Source organism: Hypomesus transpacificus, chromosome 3, assembly GCF_021917145.1.
Source record: "Hypomesus transpacificus isolate Combined female chromosome 3, fHypTra1, whole genome shotgun sequence".
NCBI classification, from domain to species: domain Eukaryota; kingdom Metazoa; phylum Chordata; class Actinopteri; order Osmeriformes; family Osmeridae; genus Hypomesus; species Hypomesus transpacificus.
In genome coordinates, this window is record NC_061062.1 from 4,665,547 (window position 1) to 4,685,257 (window position 19,711).

General features: G+C 49.6%; 1 protein-coding gene across 3 annotated transcripts; it reads right to left on the reverse strand.

Annotated features, from left to right (window-relative positions):
• Window positions 1-605: 605 nt before the first annotated feature.
• On the reverse strand, window positions 606-19,247 carry rps6ka5 (ribosomal protein S6 kinase, polypeptide 5). 3 transcript variants are annotated; one of them, XM_047018013.1, is made up of 17 exons: window positions 18,926-19,247; window positions 16,548-16,619; window positions 16,069-16,287; window positions 15,496-15,611; window positions 15,157-15,258; window positions 14,629-14,712; window positions 14,367-14,470; window positions 13,700-13,850; window positions 13,399-13,560; window positions 11,845-11,970; window positions 11,101-11,234; window positions 10,833-10,926; window positions 8,827-8,997; window positions 8,125-8,316; window positions 3,012-3,162; window positions 2,758-2,921; window positions 606-887 (listed from the first exon to the last, which is right to left on the reverse strand). In XM_047018013.1, exons 1-17 carry the CDS (start codon window positions 18,981-18,983, stop codon window positions 606-608), a joined length of 2,382 nt encoding a protein of 793 aa, XP_046873969.1. In that variant the 5' UTR covers window positions 18,984-19,247. The 3 variants fall into 3 exon arrangements, with proteins under 3 accessions (XP_046873969.1, XP_046873986.1, XP_046873979.1); XM_047018030.1 differs by lacking the exon at window positions 18,926-19,247 and adding an exon at window positions 17,297-17,329; XM_047018023.1 differs by lacking the exons at window positions 2,758-2,921; window positions 3,012-3,162.
• Between the last annotated feature and the right edge of the window lie 464 nt (window positions 19,248-19,711).

A 19,711-nucleotide genomic window follows, 5' to 3' on the forward strand; every position in this document is an offset into this window, starting at 1 on the left:
TGGATAGAGACAGAGGCGGACAGACGTGGACATGGACAGAGATAGAGGCGGACAGAAGTGGACATGGATGGAGATAGAGGTGGACAGACGTGAGAGAGGTGGATATAGGGTAGAAAGCTGCTGCTCTCCCAGGTTAGGCTGAAGAGTTGTGTCCCCAGCATGTGGCCCTGGGGGAGCAGGGCAGCCCTCACACTGGACACTGGTGACCACCTGATCACATCCCTGATTAATGATCTGTGTGGGTGTGTGTAAGGATGCATGTACAGTATGAATGTATATATGTATGCACATATGTATGTACGTGCGCATGTGTGCGTGTGAGAGAGATGGTCTATTGCTAGCGATGTCTGAGAGGTGATTGCTGGATCGGCAGCATGCTTAGTTTAAAAGGCGTGCACTTGTCCATGCATGGGGCTGACAGCCAGTGGAGGGAGAAGGGTGAGAGAAGGAGAGAGAGAGGATAGGGAGAGAGAGAGAGAGAGAGAGAGAGAGAGAGAGAGCAAGAGAGCGCCAGAGAGAAAGAGAGACAGTCTCTTATGCGGTTGCACGTCCCTCGGTCAGTTTGGCGAAGTCGCGCGTCTCCCTGGCTCTCTCCGTATGAGAAGTCAAAGGTCGCGGGGGGCCGGGGGCGGAAGATGGTCGGGGTCTATGGCCAGGGCTAGGGGCATGCCCCCGGGGGTGCTGCCAGAGGGCTGGGGGGCAGCCTCCCCGCCTGGGGAGGTCTTCTCCTGGGACTGGGAGGAGGAGGAGGAGGAGTGGGTGCTCTCGCTGGAGCTGCTGCGGGTGTCCGTGCTGGTGCTGGTCTTCTTCATCTTCCTCCTCTTGGCCAGGGGCGCCTTGTCCACCGTCTGCAGGCGGAAGCCCTCCCGTTTGCACTTGTTGAACGCCTGCACGGGAGAGAGAAACACGTTGACAAACGCCTGTCAGATAAACACAGCTCAGAGAAAAACAGCAGCACACCTCAGAGAAACATCATCGCCGACACACCTCAGACACATCATCACCAGTACAGTGAAACATCATCGCCGACACACCTCAGACACATCATCACCAGTACAGTGAAACATCATCACCAACACACCTCAGAGACACACCATCACCAGTACAGTGAAACATCATCACCAACACACCTCAGAGACACACCATCACCAGTACAGTGAAACATCATCACCAACACACCTCAGAGACATCATCACCAGTACAGTGAAACATCATCACCAACACACCTCAGAGACACACCATCACCAGTACAGTGAAACATCATCACCAACACACCTCAGAGACACACCATCACCAGTACAGTGAAACATCATCACCAACACACCTCAGAGACTCACCATCACCAGTACAGTGAAACATCATCACCAACACACCTCAGACACATCATCACCGGTACAGTGAAACATCATCACCAACACACCTCAGAGACACACCATCACCAGTACAGTGAAACATCATCACCAACACACCTCAGAGACACACCGTCACCAGTACAGTGAAACATCATCACCAACACACCTCAGAGACTCACCATCACCAGTACAGTGAAACATCATCACCAACACACCTCAGACACATCATCACCGGTACAGTGAAACATCATCACCAACACACCTCAGAGACATCATCACCAGTACAGTGAAACATCATCACCAACACACCTCAGAGACACACCATCACCAGTACAGTGAAACATCATCACCAACACACCTCAGAGACACACCATCACCAGTACAGTGAAACATCATCACCAACACACCTCAGAGACACACCATCACCAGTACAGTGAAACATCATCACCAACACACCTCAGAGACTCACCATCACCAGTACAGTGAAACATCATCACCAACACACCTCAGACACATCATCACCGGTACAGTAAAACATCATCACCAACACACCTCAGAGACACACCATCACCAGTACAGTGAAACATCATCACCAACACACCTCAGAGACACACCATCACCAGTACAGTGAAACATCATCACCAACACACCTCAGAGACTCACCATCACCAGTACAGTGAAACATCATCACCAACACACCTCAGACACATCATCACCGGTACAGTGAAACATCATCACCAACACACCTCAGAGACACACCATCACCAGTACAGTGAAACATCATCACCAACACACCTCAGAGACACACCATCACCAGTACAGTGAAACATCATCACCAACACACCTCAGAGACTCACCATCACCAGTACAGTGAAACATCATCACCAACACACCTCAGAGACATCATCACCAGTACAGTGAAACATCATCACCAACACACCTCAGAGACACACCATCACCAGTACAGTGAAACATCATCACCAACACACCTCAGAGACTCACCATCACCAGTACAGTGAAACATCATCACCAACACACCTCAGAGACATCATCACCAGTACAGTGAAACATCATCACCAACACACCTCAGAGACACACCATCACCAGTACAGTGAAACATCATCACCAACACACCTCAGAGACACACCATCACCAGTACAGTGAAACATCATCACCAACACACCTCAGAGACACACCGTCACCAGTACATGAAACATCATCACCAACACACCTCAGAGACTCACCATCACCAGTACAGTGAAACATCATCACCAACACACCTCAGAGACACACCAACGACACCCATGTGGCCACAATCTCTTTCCCCCACCACACCCCCACAACTCCACCACGCCCAAAACCCCTCGCTCCACCCCCACCCGGCACCACAGCCCGTCCCTCTTACGTTGAAGGTGGCGTTGACGTAGGTGTGGACGGAGGCTGTGGAGGAGCCCAGGATGTCAGGGGTCATCAGGGGATTGGAGGACAGCTGGCTGTCGTCCTGCAACCAGGCGTTGTAACGCAGGCTGCACATCTTGATCCTCTTGTCCGGGTCCACCGTCAGCAGCTCTGCAGAGGAGAACACGAGGAGGGGTCACTAACAAGGTCACCAACACGGTCAGTAACGAAGTCACCAACGTGGTCCCAGTCGGCCCTCACCCTGGATGAGGTCCTTGGCCTGCTGGGACACGTTCCTCCAGGCCTCGCCGTGGAAGGAGAAGTCGCCCTGCTTGATCTTCTTCATGATCTCCTCAGCGCTGGTGCGCGCGCCCTGGCACTGGAAGGGCACCTGGCCTGACAGCATGGTGTACTGTAACCACACCAACACAGAACACTGTTAGAGCCACTGGAAGGGCACCTGGCCTGACAGCATGGTGTACTGTAACCACACCAACACAGAACACCGTTAGAGCCACTGGAAGGGCACCTTGCCTGACAGCATGGTGTACTGTAACCACACCAACACAGAACACCGTTAGAGCCACTGGAAGGGCACCTGGCCTGACAGCGTGGTGTACTGTAACCACACCAACACAGAACACCGTTAGAGCCACTGGAAGGGCACCTGGCCTGACAGCATGGTGTACTGTAACCACACCAACACAGAACACCGTTAGAGCCACTGGAAGGGCACCTGGCCTGACAGCATGGTGTACTGTAACCACACCAACACAGAACACCGTTAGCACCACTGGAAGGGCACCTGGCCTGACAGCATGGTGTACTGCAACCACACCAACGCAGCACACTGTTAGAAACCACTGTTGGAGACATTGGTAGAACCCTGTCAACACAGTTAAATACACTGGTCGTCACAGTTAGAACCACTGTTAAAACCCCTTAACACCGTCCGACTGGTGACTGAGTACAGTGCAGAGTAGAATAGAGCTAGAGTAGAGCTAGAATACAGTAAAGCTAGAGTAGAATAGAGCTATAGTAGACTAGAGCTAGAGTAGAGCTAGAGTAGAATAGAGCTAGGTTACAGTAGAGCTAGAGTAAAATAGAGCTAGAGTAGAGTACAGGTAGAGAAGAATAGAGCTAGGGTAGAATAGAGCTAGAGTAGAGCTAGAGTAGAATAGAGCTATAGTAGACTAGAGCTAGAGTAGAGCTAGAGTAGAATATAGCTAGAGTAGAATAAAGCTACAGCAGAATAGAGCTAGAGTACAGTAGAGCTAGAGAATAATAGAGCTAGGGTAGAATAGAGCTAGAGCTAGAGTAGAATAGAGCTAGAGTAAACTAGAGCTAGAGTAGAGCAGAGTTAGAGTAGAATAGAGCTAGAGTAGAGCAGAATAGAGCTAGAGTGGAGTAGAGCTAGAGTAGAGCTAGAGTAGAATAGAGCTGGAGTAGAGTAAAGCTAGAGTAGAGCTGGAGTAGAATAGAGCTAGAGTAGAGCTTGAGTAGAATAGAACCAGAGTAGAGCTAGAGTAGAATAGAGCTAGAGTTGAGTAGAGCTAGAGTAGAATAGAGCTAGAGTAGAATAGACCTAGAGTAGAATAGAGCTAGAGTAGAGCTAGAGATAGAGTAGAATAGAGCAAGAGTAGAATAGAGCTAGAGTAGAATAGACCTAGAGTAGAGTGCAGCTTGAGTAGAGCTAGTCTAGCTAGACTATACTGAAGTAAAATAGAGTTATAGTATAGTACGGCTATACAGCTTAGGGCTGGGCAATATATCGAATATTAACAATAATATCGCAATAATTTTAACGACAATGTAAAATGTGAAAAAATTGTGAATATCAAATACTAGAAAATGAATAAAAATACAACTTTTGTTGTTGTTGCTTGTGTTTCAAGATCACCGTCTGGCTCTCACCTCTGTGTTCACACACACAGACACCATTTTGGCATACTGAGCATGTGCAGAAACTGAAAAGTGCACACACACAGGCACTCTGTTTTGCTCTCTTATTGTCCTGTCACATAAGGACCGTTGCATGAATTGTTCCATTTGAGGTCCATTTGGTCAAGTTGCAAGTACCATGTTATGGCAACTGCTTAAATTTTCACTACACGTTTTGTTTGTAACAATAGCTGTTCTATCTAAATTGTTTTGTTGTTTTCTAATGGGGGCAAAATAAAATCATGTTTTTTTATTATTTAAATGCAAATACAAACATATCGAGATATATATCGAATATCATAAACATTTTGACAATATCGAGATTTTTATTTATTTATATATTGCCCAGCCCTAGTCCAGCTATAGTATAGTATAGTACAGCTATAGTATAGTATGGTATAGTATAGTAAAGCTATAGTATAGTACAGCTATAGTACAGCATAGAGTAAAACTAGAGCAGAGAAGAGCTAGAGATGCACTACAAACACTGTACAGCTGAATGTGATGTCAACTTTGCTTTCGATTTTTTTTCCAACATAATATTGAAAATAATAAAGCGAATGAAGATGGCACGGACAAAAATGACGGGACACTCAACCTAATATTTAGTTGCACAACCTTTACACGCAATCACTGCAAACGTCTCTGTAGCACTTGTTAACAGGTAGTCTGGCCCGCTCTTCCTAAGCAAACTGCTCCAGCCAGCTCAGGTTCGATGGGTGCCTTCTCTTATCCATTCTTGGGTGCTTTAAGACGTGTGTTTTGGGTCTCTATCCTGTTGGAGGACCTGCAACTGAGACAGAGCTTTCTGACCCTGCGCAGCACGTTGCTCCAGCAGGCCTTGATCATGTTGAGATGTCATTGTGTCCTGCACAGATTCAAGGCACCCTGTGCCAGCAGGCCTTGATCATGTTGAGATGTCATTGTGTCCTGCACAGATTCAAGGCACCGCGTGCCAGCCACAGCAAAGCAGTCCCAGGCCATAACCAGCCTCCTCCATGTTTCACTGTAAGGGGTGCTGTTCTTTTCTTTGAAAGCTTCTATTTCACAAACACAGAGCGGATGCGACTTGCCGAAAAGCTCCAGGTTTGATGCATCTGTCCAACAGAAGGATTGTGGCTTGTCAATATAAATGTTGAGCAAATTCCTGTCTGGCTTTTTTTTTAATGTTTGTCTTTCAGAAGTGGAGTCCTCCTGGGTCTGCTTCCATGGAGGCCACTCTCTCGCTCAAAACGTGACAGATGGTGCGATCCGAAAACGAAGTACTTTCATCTTGGAGCTCAGCTCGTACCTCTTTGGCGGTCATCCTTGGTTCGTTTCCTACCATTCGCACTGTCCTTCTGTTCCCTCTGGGGTCGATTCTCCTCTCACAGCTGTGCCCCAGGGAGGCTGGCCACAGTTCCATGGATGTGGAACTTCTTCATAAAATGTGCAACTGTTGTCACAGAAACATCATGTGGCTTGGAGATGGTCTTGAAGCCTTGACCTTTACCAGGCTTGTCTATTATTTTCGAACTGATCTCCTCAGACAACTGGCTCTTTTGCCGTCTCTGGTCAATGTTCAGTGTGGTGCACACAATGACCCCAAACGGCACAGTGACTACGCTCCTCCGTTTAAATAGGCTTAATGACGATTCCAAAATTGAAGACATGGGTGATACAAATTAGAGAAATTAATTGGTTTGGGAAATCACTATAATACAATTTTTTCAATCTTTTCTAAAGGGTACCAACACATGTGTCCAGGCCATTTCCGAATATCTTTGTAGGTTAAGCAATAATCCGTTTTCACAGCGTCTTTGCTTTATTCTATGACATATCAGAGATATGCGAGTACACACGGTGCTATAGCTTTTAATGCCATCACTTTTCTGGAGGAATGAAGCATTGTTTCAATGAGCTGAAGGTTAGCAACACATTGGAGCACAGGCATTTTTGTGCAGCGCGAGCAGTATGTCGAAGCCTACAGCAATCTCTCTCCTTGACCTGATTATGGCTGCCCGCTAATTTCTCCGTAGATACAAAGAGAGAGAGATAAAGAGAGACAGAAAGAGAGTAGAGCGAGAGAGAGAGAGAGCGAGAGAAATGGAGAGAGAATGAGAGCTAGTGACAGAGAGAGGAAAAATCCCTTTTGGCAGTGCTTGCTCAGTAGTGCTTTTTAATCTCTCCCCATCTGTGTGTGTGTGTGTGTCCTCTCCTCTCCTTGGTTCTCTATGCTTCCAGAGCACTCGGTACAAAGGCTGTCATGATCCATCTCATCACAGCTCCACACAGCGCTTCCCCAAGGGGGCGCACCCCCCATGATTCTCTCTCCTGCAGGGGGCGCACCACTCTCCCCTCTCCCCCCAGGGGGCTCCACCTCACGCATGAGAGGCCAAGCGGAGACGAAAAAGGTCTCTCTCTCTCTCCTCATCTTCCTCTCTCTCTGGCTGGCTTTCTCTGCTCTGCTCTTGGTTCTTAGAAGAAGGCCATTGAATGAGACTGACATTTCCCGCTGGCGGGAAGGCAAAATTCACGTCTACGTGGCTGGTGAAGACCGGTTCTATGGAACTGTGAGTTGAGTCTGGTTCTATAGTCCTGGGAGCAGAGTCTGGTCTATACTGCTGTGAGTAGAGTCTGGTAGAGTCTGGTTCTATAGTACCGTGAGTAAAGTCTGGTTCTATAGTACGGTAAGTAGAGTCTGGTCTATAGTACTGTGAGTAGAGTCTGGTCTATAGTACTGTGAGTAGAGTGTGGTCTATAGCACTGTGAGTAGAGTCTGGTATAGTCTGGTTCTATAGTACTGTGAGTAGAGTTTGGTAGAGTCTGGTTCTATAGTACTGTGAGTAGAGTCTGGTATAGTCTAGTTCTATAGTACTGTGAGTAGAGTTTGGTAGAGTCTGGTTCTATAGTACTGTGAGTAGAGTCTGGTAGAGTCTGGTTCAATAGTACTGTGAGTAGATCCGGTCTCTGAGGAGCTGTAAGTAGCGACTGGGTTTTGTGCTAAATATTCTACTGTGTCAGCACACCACAGGATGCTACAGGCCACTGCTCTGAACAGGAGATAAAGATAGGTGTCACACAACATAGATGGAAGACAACACACACAGGCACACACACACAAGTTGTAAATGTAATATTGACAAAATACAAGAGGTAGACTGTTCTCTGGATGTTGGTAAAACAGAGGCACGCAGCAAACAGCTATGGTAGCTTGTCCATCATTAGTAGCTGCTAGTCTGATCCAGGATTAGGACCCCCTTCAATGCCGTTCTCCCTGTAACTTCCTCTAACTCTCGTCCCTTTTCCTCCCTCCCCCTCTCTTTCTGTCCTTATCTGATCTGTCCCACCTCTGTCTCCCCCCACCCTCTCCCCTCCTCCTTCAGCCTCATCCCTCTCCTCCCTCAGTCCCCACCTCTCTTCCTCTTCCTCCTCCCCTCCCCTCCCCTCTCACCAGGATGACCCCCAGGCTCCACAGGTCGCAGGACTCGTCGTAGCCGTCGTCGTTGAGGATCTCAGGGGCGGCGTACTGCAAGGTGAAGCACGGCGTCTGCAGCAGCTGGTTGTCAGGAGGCTTGAGGCGCGCGAAGCCAAAGTCTATGATCTTGATCTCCGAGTTCTCCGTGTCGTCCGTGAACAGCAGGTTCTGCGAAGGGGTCAGAAACAGCCATCAGACAGCCACCAGACAGCCACCAGACAGCCACCAGACAGCCACCAGACAGCCATCAGACCTGTTTCCCGCCTAATGCAGGAGTCTGGGGCAATACAAAAAACCACCAAACTAGACAGATGGGATTTTTGTTGCGAGGTGTCAACCCCAACCACAGACATTCGTTTCCACAGACACTGCAGTTCCACCCATCGTCATGTTAAATGACTTCTGAATCAATACTTGTTCTTTTTCTTTTTACAAATTCAATACAGTCAAGTGTATGTGGGTGTCAACGACGATTATGACCCAGGGGGCAGGGAGTGTGTCTCAGGGATCTGACCCAGGTGTGTGTGACCCAGGTGTGTGTGACCCAGGTGTGTGTGACCCAGGTGTGTGTGACCAGGTGGTGTGACCCAGGTGTGTGTGACCCAGGTGTGTGTGACCCAGGTGTGTGTGACCAGGTGTCTGGGGGTCGGGGAGCGTGACCCAGGCAGGGCGCGGTACCTCTGGCTTGAGGTCCCTGTGCACCACGCCCACGTCGTGCATGTGGCTGACGGCCGACTGCAGCCTTCTCATGATGCGGCTGGCCTCCGTCTCGCTGAAGTGCTGCTTCCTACGGATCCTCTCCAGCAGCTCCCCGCCTCCCAGCAGTTCCAGCACCAGGTAGGTGTGCAGCTGGACACACACACAGACATACATACACACACACACGCACACACACACACACACAGACAGGCACACGCATACACACGCACACGCACACAGACACACACACGCACACACACGCATACACACACACACAGACAGGCACACGCATACACACACACATGCATGCACACGCACACAGACACACACACGCATACACACACATGCATGCACACGCATACACACACACACATGCATGCACACACGCATGCACACACACACGTACACGTTCGCACAAACACACACACGTATGAGTCCATATGCTGGAGCTAGATGAGGAGTTACAAGCACCAATCCATCTTGCTTCTGGAAGTACCTGGTGCAAGTGTTGTCTGCGGTGAAGCGCAGTAACACACAGCTTGATGTTCTTCACAGAGCATCAGAAACATCCCCAAAATAACACTTGTGACAGGATTCAGAGATCAAACCCTCGCAGAACAAGGCAAACAAAGTGGGTAGGGAGTAATGTGTTTGTGCGTGTGCTTCCGTGTGTGTGTTCGTGCCATGCGTGAGTGTGCATGCGCGTGTGCCTGTCTGTGTGTGGCGTGTGTGTGTTCATGCCATGTGTGTGAGTGCGTGTGTTTCTGCAGGGTAGGGTTTCTCATTAACTTCGCGGCCGGGGGAACAAAGGCGAGGCAGGGCGAGGCGGCGCTGCTTTGATCTGGGGCCGGGAGCCACGGTAACAAGCCCACAGCGCTCCTCTGCTCCGAGTACTGCTACTCAGCCTGAAGGGCCAGGGCTAATGAACCTCAGCAATATCAGCCATCTACACACACCCCTTCCATACACACACACAGACACACCTTCCATACATACACACACCTTCCATACATACACACACACACACACCTTCCATACACACACACACACACCGTCCGTACATACATACACATACCTTTCATACACACACACCTTCAATACACCCCCCCCCCTTCCATACACACACACACACACCTTCCATACACACACACCCCTTCCATCCATACACACACACACACACACACACACACACCTACACACCCCTTCCATATACACACACCCTCATGTATACAAGTCATCTGTCATCTGCAACACACTGTCACACACACTTGCCATACACCCATACTGACACACACACCCACCCTTGCGCATACACGCACCTACAACACACAGTCCCTTACATACACACACCCACCATACACACATACTGACACCAATCGCACACACACCCAAACGAATGACACGTCTACTCAGACGCCAGAGTCAGTACAGCCGTCTCGTTTGTCCGATCAAGAGAAGAACCGATCTGAAAGACTTCAGACTGTGGTCCCTCCATTCATGTAGCGGCCGTCAGTGTGACACGCAACACTGTTGGTGCGACAGGGCGAGCAGGTCTACCTGCGCCACAGGAGAGGGGAGATGTTTGGAGGACGATATGGAGAGTCTCATCTACTGTGTTCTACTTCTCTGACAATCAGGACGTGGTCTCCACAGATGAGGGGGGGAGGGGAGACTCAAGGATAGGTAGACAGAGAGACACCGAGAGAGAGAGAGAGAGAGAGAGAGAGAGAGAGAGAGAGAGAGAGAGAGAGAGAGAGAGAGAGAGAGAGAGGCAAAGAGAGAGAGACCCAGACAGAGAGAGAGAGCCAGAGAGAGAGAGAGAGAGAGAGAGGCAGAGAGAGAGAGCCAGAGAGAGAGAGAGAGAGAGGAATGGAGAGAGAGAGACCCAGACAGAGAGAGAGAGAGAGAGAGAGAGAGAGAGACCCAGACAGAGAGAGAGAGAGAGAGCCAGAGAGAGAGAGAGAAAGGCCCTCAGCTGGACCGACCTGGTCGTGGTAGATCTCGTGCAGCTTGACGATGTTGGGGTGGCCGTCGCAGAGCTTCAGAGCTGCGATCTCCTTCTGCGTCTGGGCCTCCATCCTGAGGGGCAGACGAGAGAGAGAGAAACCCGTGTCAGCTCGGAAACCCACGACCGACAACTGCCCTTGACTTCACCGAAAGACCAGGCCCCTGATCCCCCACACCGTGTGTGTGTGAGAGCCGCCCTGCCAGGGTGTGTGTGGGAGTATGCGTGTGTGTCAGAGTGCTCTGTACCGCTTGGAGACGATCTTCACGGCGTACTTCTGGCCGGTCTTCTTGTGAGTGCAGCCCCTGCAGATGGAGAAGCTGCCTTCTCCCAGGGCGCTCTCCTTCAGGTCCATCTCGTAGTTCATGTAGAAGGGAGAGTCCTGGAGGAGAGACCAGCCGTCACGCCACACGCCTCACTGGAGAGACCAGTCACCACACTCCTCACTGGAGATACAAGCCACCACGCCACACGCCTCACTGGAGAGACCAGCCATCATGCCACACTCCTCACTGGAGAGACTAACCATCACGCCACACTCCTCACTGGAGAGACCAGCCATCACACTCCTCACTGGAGAGACCAGCCACCACACCACACTCCTCACTGGAGATACCAGTCACCACACCACACTCCTCACTGGAGAGACCAGCTATCACACCACACTCCTCACTGGAGAGACCAGTCACCACACCACACTCCTCACTGGAGAGACCAGTCACCACACCACACTCCTCACTGGAGAGACCAGTCAGCCGTTAACAGCACACATCAAACCATCCAGAAGCTTAAGGAAGATCACACTTCTCCAAAACATTATACTTAGAAATGTACAAGTATATTAGAAATGTACAGAAGAGACTGAATGCTCAAACTAATGGGCCAAGACGGCAAACCAAAACCAAAAAGGACAAGAACCAGAGCTTGTGAAGTGTTTTCTAGAAGGCCCTTGGAGGTCAATGTAGGAGGTGTGGGAAGAGTCGCCCCCTCACCTTCATCATGGCGCTGCGGGCGACGGCGGCCGAGCCGGGCCTGTCAGAACCCCCGCACATCTGAGCCGGCGCGTCCATAACCGCGTTCCTCTTGAACAGGATGGAGGGAGCCATGAAGGAGTAGCCCTGCTCACACACACACACACACACACACACATCATTAACACATTTCCAATCCAAGTAGGACCTTTATCATCACATTTGGCGTCCATGTGACACCACCCGGGCCTGTTGTTAGAGGAGCTGACAGGTGCTCCGTCCCTCAATGCCCCCTCCCCGCCTGCCTCCATCACTCCCTACCTGCCTCCATCACTCCCTACCTGCCTCCATTACTCCCTGCCCCCATTACCTCTCTGCCTCCATCAGCTCCCTGCCTCCATCCCTCCATCCCTCCCTGGACCCAGCTGTGGGAAGCCCTGGGATCCAGGACCCCATTCTCTCTCGCTCTCCCATTGAGACCCCCCCCCCTCCCCCCACAGACACACAGCTGCGTGGAGCGCGGCGACAGCCGTGGATGGACGGAAGGACGGATAGATGGATGAATGCATGCGAAGGGCCCTAAATTGCCAGGCTTCAATATTTGATTGCCATGCTGTGAAATTACGCCTCGGGGACACTTATGCAATTTAATGTTGTTTTGTGTAGCATTGGGGGGGGGGGGGGGGGGGGGGCAAGCGCGCGGTTAAAAGTTGGGATTGCAGCCGCTATCTTGCCAATTGCTGGGCTGGAAAATGATAAAGCCTCCAAAATGTCAGTTGATGTGAAAGGCAGATACGGGGAAAAGCCAAGTCTGAGATGGCAATCAAAGGTTTGAGGCGTAACCGAAGCCGACATGGTGATTCTGTTAAACTGTAACCTTTTATTCCAGGAGAGAAGACCCTTAATGGATCTATTGATCCGCCAGGCTCAAGGACCCAGAAGGCAATCAGGGTTGAAATATCATGTAATACATCAGACAGCTATCAGCTGGCAGTCAGCTCTGGGCTTGCGGCCCCATCACACACGCTCTTTCACATCAGTTATCTCCATCACAGCTCCATATGGCAATAATTACAGGGCTTCGGTGGGGAAAAAAAAGAAGGAAATTAAAAAAGGGGGGGAAAAAAGGCTTTCGTCTATTTGAATACCATCGGAGACAGACAAGCTGGTGTTGACATAAAGCAACCTATTGAGGATTTTCCAAACTTCACTTGATGGGTTCAATACGTGACAGAGATCAAATATAGCCAAGCCGAGCACGAGAGCCCTGCTGCCACACATCCAAACAGTTGACGTGAGTGCTCTCCTTATTCCCCAGCCTCTAACGCTGAGAGGGGCCACACCCCCAAACCCCCCTCCCCCGATTGCCCCCCCCCCCCAACATTTCCTCACCCCCTAACCCCCCTCCCCAACTCCCCTCAAACCCTTGCCCATCCCCTTCTCCACCCCCCCCCCCCGCCCCCAAATCCCCTACAATCGTTACCCTCCCCCTCCAACCAACACTCCCTCCACCTCCACGCCCCCCCCCTCCAACCTTTACCTGCCCCCCACCCCGTCCACCCCCCCCCCCCTCACCTGGAAGATGCGGTCACAGTTCTGGGGCAGGGCTGCGGGGGAGTAGGTGGGGTCCATCTCCGTGAACTCCTCCGCAAAGTTACTGACGTCCAGCTCGTTCCGGATCACCGGCTTGAAGGGGGCGGGGACCCTCTTGGCCGCCAGGTCCTCCCAGTTGATCTTCTACAGGGGATTCGGACCAAAAGAAATCGCACGTAAGTCAAACTCTCCCTTTCACTTGTCCAGGAAACGCTCCTTTGGGATGGACGAGCGAGGCCTGCACAGAGAGAGGCTGACGAGGGGAGAGAGGGAGGGAGGGCACCTGGTAAAAGGGGTGTTTCTTCACGTTCTCCGCTCCACAGGGGCCCGAGCCGAGCCGGTTCTTCGGGTCCTTGACGAGGAGGCGCTGGATGAGGTCTTTGGCCAGCGGGCCCATGTCTTTGGGGAACGGAGGGTCCTTCTTGGAGATTCTCCTGAGAGCGGGGGGGAGGGGGAGATGGGCAAATCAAGGTTACATGGTGGGCGGCTGTGGGTGGCTCAAAGGGTAGACCGGGTCGTCCGGTCACCGCAGGCTTGGTGGTTTGATCCCTGGCTTTTCCTGTCTAAGTGTTGAGCAAGGTTTGGTGTGTGTGTGTGTGTGTGTGTGTGTGTGTGTGTGTGTGTGTGTGTGTGTGAATGGGTGAATGATATGGAAAAATGTAAAGCACTTTGAGTACCGTTAATGTAGAAAAACATGCTTTATAAGGGAGGTCTGACTATTTATTGTATGCAGCTTTATTATACTGTCCTAACGTTTAGATAAGCGTACACATGGACAGATGGCGGTGGTAATTGAGGCAACGGTCCAAAACTCAACACTAAAATGAATCCCTAATCATTCAAATGCTCCTCATTGAAACAGTATCTGGCACCAGAGATGTTTTTTCTTAAGTGCAGCAGAGCTGCAAACAGCCTAGTTCTCGGTGTGGAGAACGTGAAGGCGTGCTTACTTGGCGATGTCTGTGTGGGAGTTCTCGTTTCCGTCAACAGTGAACGGCGATCCGCCCGTCATGAGCTCGTACATCAGCACGCCAAGGCTCCACCAATCCACCGCCTGGAAAACGTCACAGTTTTGAATGCCCCAATCGACATCCGGGACAGGATGTGATGCCAATTGTACATTTTAGTACGGAAGCCCAAACTTTTTTTTTTCTTTTCTTTTTCTGTCAGGCAAATAATGTTTGTTGGCAGTACCGCAGTGTTAAGACTTACCTTGTCATGACCAGACTCCCCCCCCTCCACTATCTCTGGGGCCATGTATTCAATGGTACCACAGATAGAGTAGGCTCTCTCCACCTGTGTGAAGATACACACACACACCCACACACACACACAGAAACACACACAGACACACACAGACACACACAGTGTTTACATCCCTAGGTCTGTAAAAAAAAAGCTTCTCAAAGTCGTTCACATCTGTCAGTGCAGAACGAGGTATTTCGAAGAAGGTTGGAGATTAAACAGAGCTGTGTATGGGGCTGCATTCAGAAAAATTCCCAGCGTGGTTGTGGGTGGTCGTTGGCCCAGGATAAACACTCATCCATTAGCTGAAGAGCGACCACGCGTTTTGCTCCGGTCTCACTTCTCATCCAAAAAAGAAACATTCGTTTTTCACGGTTCAATCCAAGTTTACTTCAGATGGTTTGCTTTACCGTCGTTAAGTAGAGGCATTAAAACACATGATCGACGATCGCACGTAACCTTCGTCAACTTTGCGGGACCACAACGCCCACTCACGTCATCAAACTCTTTGCTGAGGCCGAAATCTGTGAGTACAACGTGCCCGCTGGAATCCATCAAGATGTTCTCCAGCTTCAGGTCTCGATACACAATCCCCAGCTGCATCGTGGGAGAAAGAAAAAACAGCGAAGGGGTGAGTGAGGTCTGCCAAGCACTAGTTGTCCCATTGGAGAAGACATTCTTTATTTATTTTCTTTGGCTCCCCACTGACCTATATTACCGCACAGGTGAGTAGAATAAAAGAGTGTTCAAAAGATGTTGTACATGAAAAAGCTCAATAGTAGGCTGTATGTTGAGGGTGATGGAGCAAAGCGCTGTCAGACAGGAGCAGCGTACCTGGTGTAAGTGCTCCAGCGCCAACACGATCTCTCCACTGTAAAGAGCCACTTCCTGCTCCTTGAAGCGAACCCTCTGAACCAAGTGTGTGAAAAGCTCCCCACCGTTCACATAATCTGCCGGGGGGGGGGGGGGAAATCCATATCTGTTGTCGGAAAATACAGATATACTCTGGCCTGGCTAGACATTCCTACTGTATATTTTAGAATCATGCTTCCTGTTTTGTATTGTGGTGCCGCATTTTTTATTTATTTGGATAGGGATTGTCACATGATGTACATAAGACAATCATAAATAAATCATACAAAGAGGACCAGTGTACTTGATGTTTTAATGATACCTATATTATAAATCCTCAATAGGTCGCTTCTTTTTTTTTGTCAACACCAGCTTGTCTGTCTCCAATGTTTTCAAATTGACAAAAAAATCGTAACCGAAGCCCTGTAATTAACGCCACATGGAGCAGCGATGGAGATAACCGATGAGAATAGTCCATTGAAACATGGACTAACCCAACAACTAAACCTCCTTTCTCCCTTCAGCAAGACAAACAGAAACAGGAGAGCTTCTGACCCAGGATGAGGTGCAGCTTGGTGTCTGTCTGGAAGGCGTAGTGCAGGGTGACCAGGAAGGGAGACTGCCGGATGTGCTCCAGCACCTGTCTCTCGGTGCGCGTGTGCTCTGCCGTCTTGGCCTTCTGTACGATGGTGGCCTTCTTCAGCACCTTCATGGCATACAGCGTCCCCGCATCGTGCCCGCTGACTTTGCGCACCAGGAACACCTTGCCGTAAGCTGACCGGGGGTGGGGTGGGGGTGGGGGGGGAGAGAGAGGGAGGGGGGGAGAGAGAGGGAGAGAGGAGAGAGAGGAGAGAGAGAGAGAGAGAGAGAGAGGGAGGGAGGGAGGGAGGGAGGGAGGGAGGGAGGGAGGGAGGGAGGGAGGGAGGGAGGGAAAAAAGGAGAAGGCCGGGCGGTACAGAGGGAATTTTTGTTGTGGGATTCGTGACAGACCAGACCCCCCCGGAGCTGACCTGGAGTTGAGCGCGGTCACTCACCTCCTGTGCCCAGCACCTTCAGCAGCTCAAAGTTCTCAATGCCCACCCTCTCCACATGGCCTGTCAGATTGGCTGTGGGCACAGAGAAAAACACACATGGTTGGTAGGGACAGAGGGCCGATAGAAAGAGGGGAAAGGAAGGGAGGAAGAGAGAGAGAGAGAGAGAGAGAGAGAGAGAGAAGCAGAAGAGGCAGAGAAACAGGAAAGAGGAACAGACAGAGTGAGAGGGTGCCACATAACTCATTTTCGATCACGTGTCCATTTGGCTACAAGGACGAGCCATTGACATACAAATAAATAAGTCCTGACACGTGAAAAAAAAAACACATAGGGTAACCCACGTCCAAAACGGAATGACCATGTTGGGAACACAGCTGGGCCTTTTCGGAGTTTTGGCACTGGCAGTGCGACAGAGCTCGAGCGCTCGTCTGCTCTGCTCGCGTGCGGTCTGGCCCAGCTCACCAGCCATACTGCTTCTTCTGACACGTGTCTTGTGGTGAACACATTCCTCCTGGCTCACACTCCAGCTCGAGAGCAACCGGGGTAGATGAGATCTCGTCTCTCCGTCTACCTCCGACGTTGCCCAAGTGTAGGCCTGGATGGTCAAAGAGAAGCTGCATACAGCTCCTGCTTATTAAGACGCCATCTACTTAGTATCATTTCCATCTCCTCACACATGAAGCTGCTGACACATTACATTACATTTACATTTAGTTATTTAGCAGACACTCTTATCCAGAGCGACTTACAGTAAGTACAGGGACATTCTCCCCGAGGAAAGTAGGGTGAAGTGCCTTGCCCAAGGACACAACGTCATGTGCACCGACCGGGAATCAAACTGGCAACCTTCAGAATACTGTCCCAACTCCCTCACCGCTCAGCCACCTGACTCCCGGACTGGACACGTACTGGATTAGTGCGCGAGCGAAGCATGTGCAGGCAGCCATCTTTGAGGTCAGAGGTTTACGTTACGTAACACCTCCTCGAGTACACAGGGAATTCAATGTTTATTAATAGGTTTGACTGGGGTATTCAGACCCCTGCCTCATGACTGGAGGTATCTCTATGCCAAAGAGGGTCGGCTGGATGGTAGCATGGTAGCCTACAGCAGGAAATGACACGAATCGTCCTCTTTATTAAAGGGGACACCATAAAAGCCTAAAGTGGGATGTTTACTCGTTGTGGGCATCCCTGAAAACTTGAAAAGTGATAAACCGGGACTTAATATTCCTTGATGAAACAAGATTCGATGATCAAGGCCACTGGTGAAAACAGAGCATCTATTAGTATGTTGTCATTACAGTTGGCCGCTGACAACAAGGCACACTTAGTAGGTCAGTGTCGGAAAAGAAAACATTGCCTGTCAAGGAACAAGGTCAGGCCCACCGTTTTGTGTACAATAGAATAGAGGTGCATCATATCCTGCGGTGAACAGAAGCATATAGCAATATCCACCAATAATGGACTTTGAACGGTATGAGGACATACTGGCTGAGATGAAGCGTCAAAGCAAAGCAAAAAAAAGCATATTTGATTGGGACAGTATATAGTACACGGGTGACGCTGGGAATTGGTGATGTGCCCTGATGCCAAGATACATATGCCAAATTGGAGGGAAAGCAATCCAACTCAACTCCCCGGTACTGCAATCTAAAATACATGTTGAGAGAGCAGAGTGCAATTGGCTGCACTGTTAGAAAATGGCAGCTGCATTTAAAAAGGGAGTAGTTGGCTACACACCCACTACTAAATGTCGCCACTACAAAAGGGCCAAGTTAACACTACCGAAGAAAAATGACAAACATTCCTAGATAACCTTTGCTAACAGAACCGCCCACTCTTGGCGTTGAATGTTAGCTGCGATGTGTCCCGCTCTTTCAAAACTTTGGAGAAGAGTAGGTGACCAGACAAGTTACACTGCACGTCAGTTATGTAACGTGAAGAACATGAATAATAATACATGGGTAAATTTAACCAGCAAATACAGTCTTGCTAACAGATACACGTTTAACAGGTTTAATCAGTGTTGTGTCGCAGCAGTGGATGAGCTACTGACAGATCATGGCTAAGCTAACGCTAAAGCTAAGCAACTTTATTACGTCTAGACTTATCTTTTTCTCTTTTGACTAGGCTTGCCAGTTTTGCAAACCCCAGCAATAAATTAATTCCTTAGACTCGTGCCAGCTAGGTGGGTATCTGGCAAGGCAAGCTACAGTTCTGCAGCTAGCTAGCTGGTGTGTTAGCTAGATCATGTGTGGTCAACTGAACAATTGTACAGTACAGTACAGTACTCACATTTGTCGTTTTGTAAAAATACAGAAAGTGGCTTAGCAGATTCAATATAGCTTACTGAACGTAGACACCCAAATTAAACTTACCGTTTTTCAGCTCGTGTTTCACAGTAAACAGGTCACCTTCTTTTGAAGATCCCTCCATCGAAGATGGAATAATATTCCAATTCCAAATTTATGAAGATCCCTAGCAAGACTAGCTAGCTTCTTACCTTGCTAGCAAGTCCTCAAACGATGTAGTTTTACAGTATTACAGAGGCAGAATTGGGCCACCCGGCTATGTTGTCAAACTTGTAAACTAAATAGAAATACTGTCTCGGAACAAGCCAAGACAAAAATGTGTACACATGAAATCCATATTACAGCACAAGGTAGCTACTGCCACACCACCACTGCCCTCACAACCAAGCCCCCCAAGAGCTGTGATTGGGGTTGCTAGGGGACTTCTTAAATCTCATTGGACTATTTTGCTGTCTTTTTAAAAAATGGACACGCCTCCTTTGACATGGCCCACCTCTTCGTGTGATCTGACAGCTCAAACTGGAGTTGGATACTGCCAGAGAACGTCTGATTCTGCTTTTTTTGCGGGCCATGTGTGGTACCTCAACAAAATAGAAGTAGACCTTATCCATTTCAAACTTTACACCTACTTTTTAGGTTTCTATGATAAAGACTCAACACACCACAAGTTGTCTGTTAGCATTTTTGAATGCCATCAGTGTGCTGTAGCTAACATTAATCCAAGAGTTATTGCATCCTTGACATGCTTTTTGGGGTACCTGTCCTGATCAGTATGTAGGAACTAGAGCTTTGCTATTAAATTATGATATTTGTGAAGTTAAGCACTCGATTTCTTAGCCTTGGCTGCCACCT

What these genes read in the sequence shown, in the direction of transcription:
- rps6ka5 (XM_047018013.1), bottom strand. Translation starts at nt 18,983, where the DNA reads ATGGAGGGATCTTCAAAAGAAGGTGACCTGTTTACTGTGAAACACGAG. An exon ending in GGGAGTCTGGTCATGACAAG is followed by an intron (nt 14,471 to 14,628) that starts GTAAGTCTTAAC and finishes GACGTTTTCCAG; the next exon opens with GCGGTGGATTGGTGGAGCCT. An exon ending in ACGAGATCTACCACGACCAG is followed by an intron (nt 8,998 to 10,832) that starts GTCGGTCCAGCT and finishes GTGTGTGTCCAG; the next exon opens with CTGCACACCTACCTGGTGCT.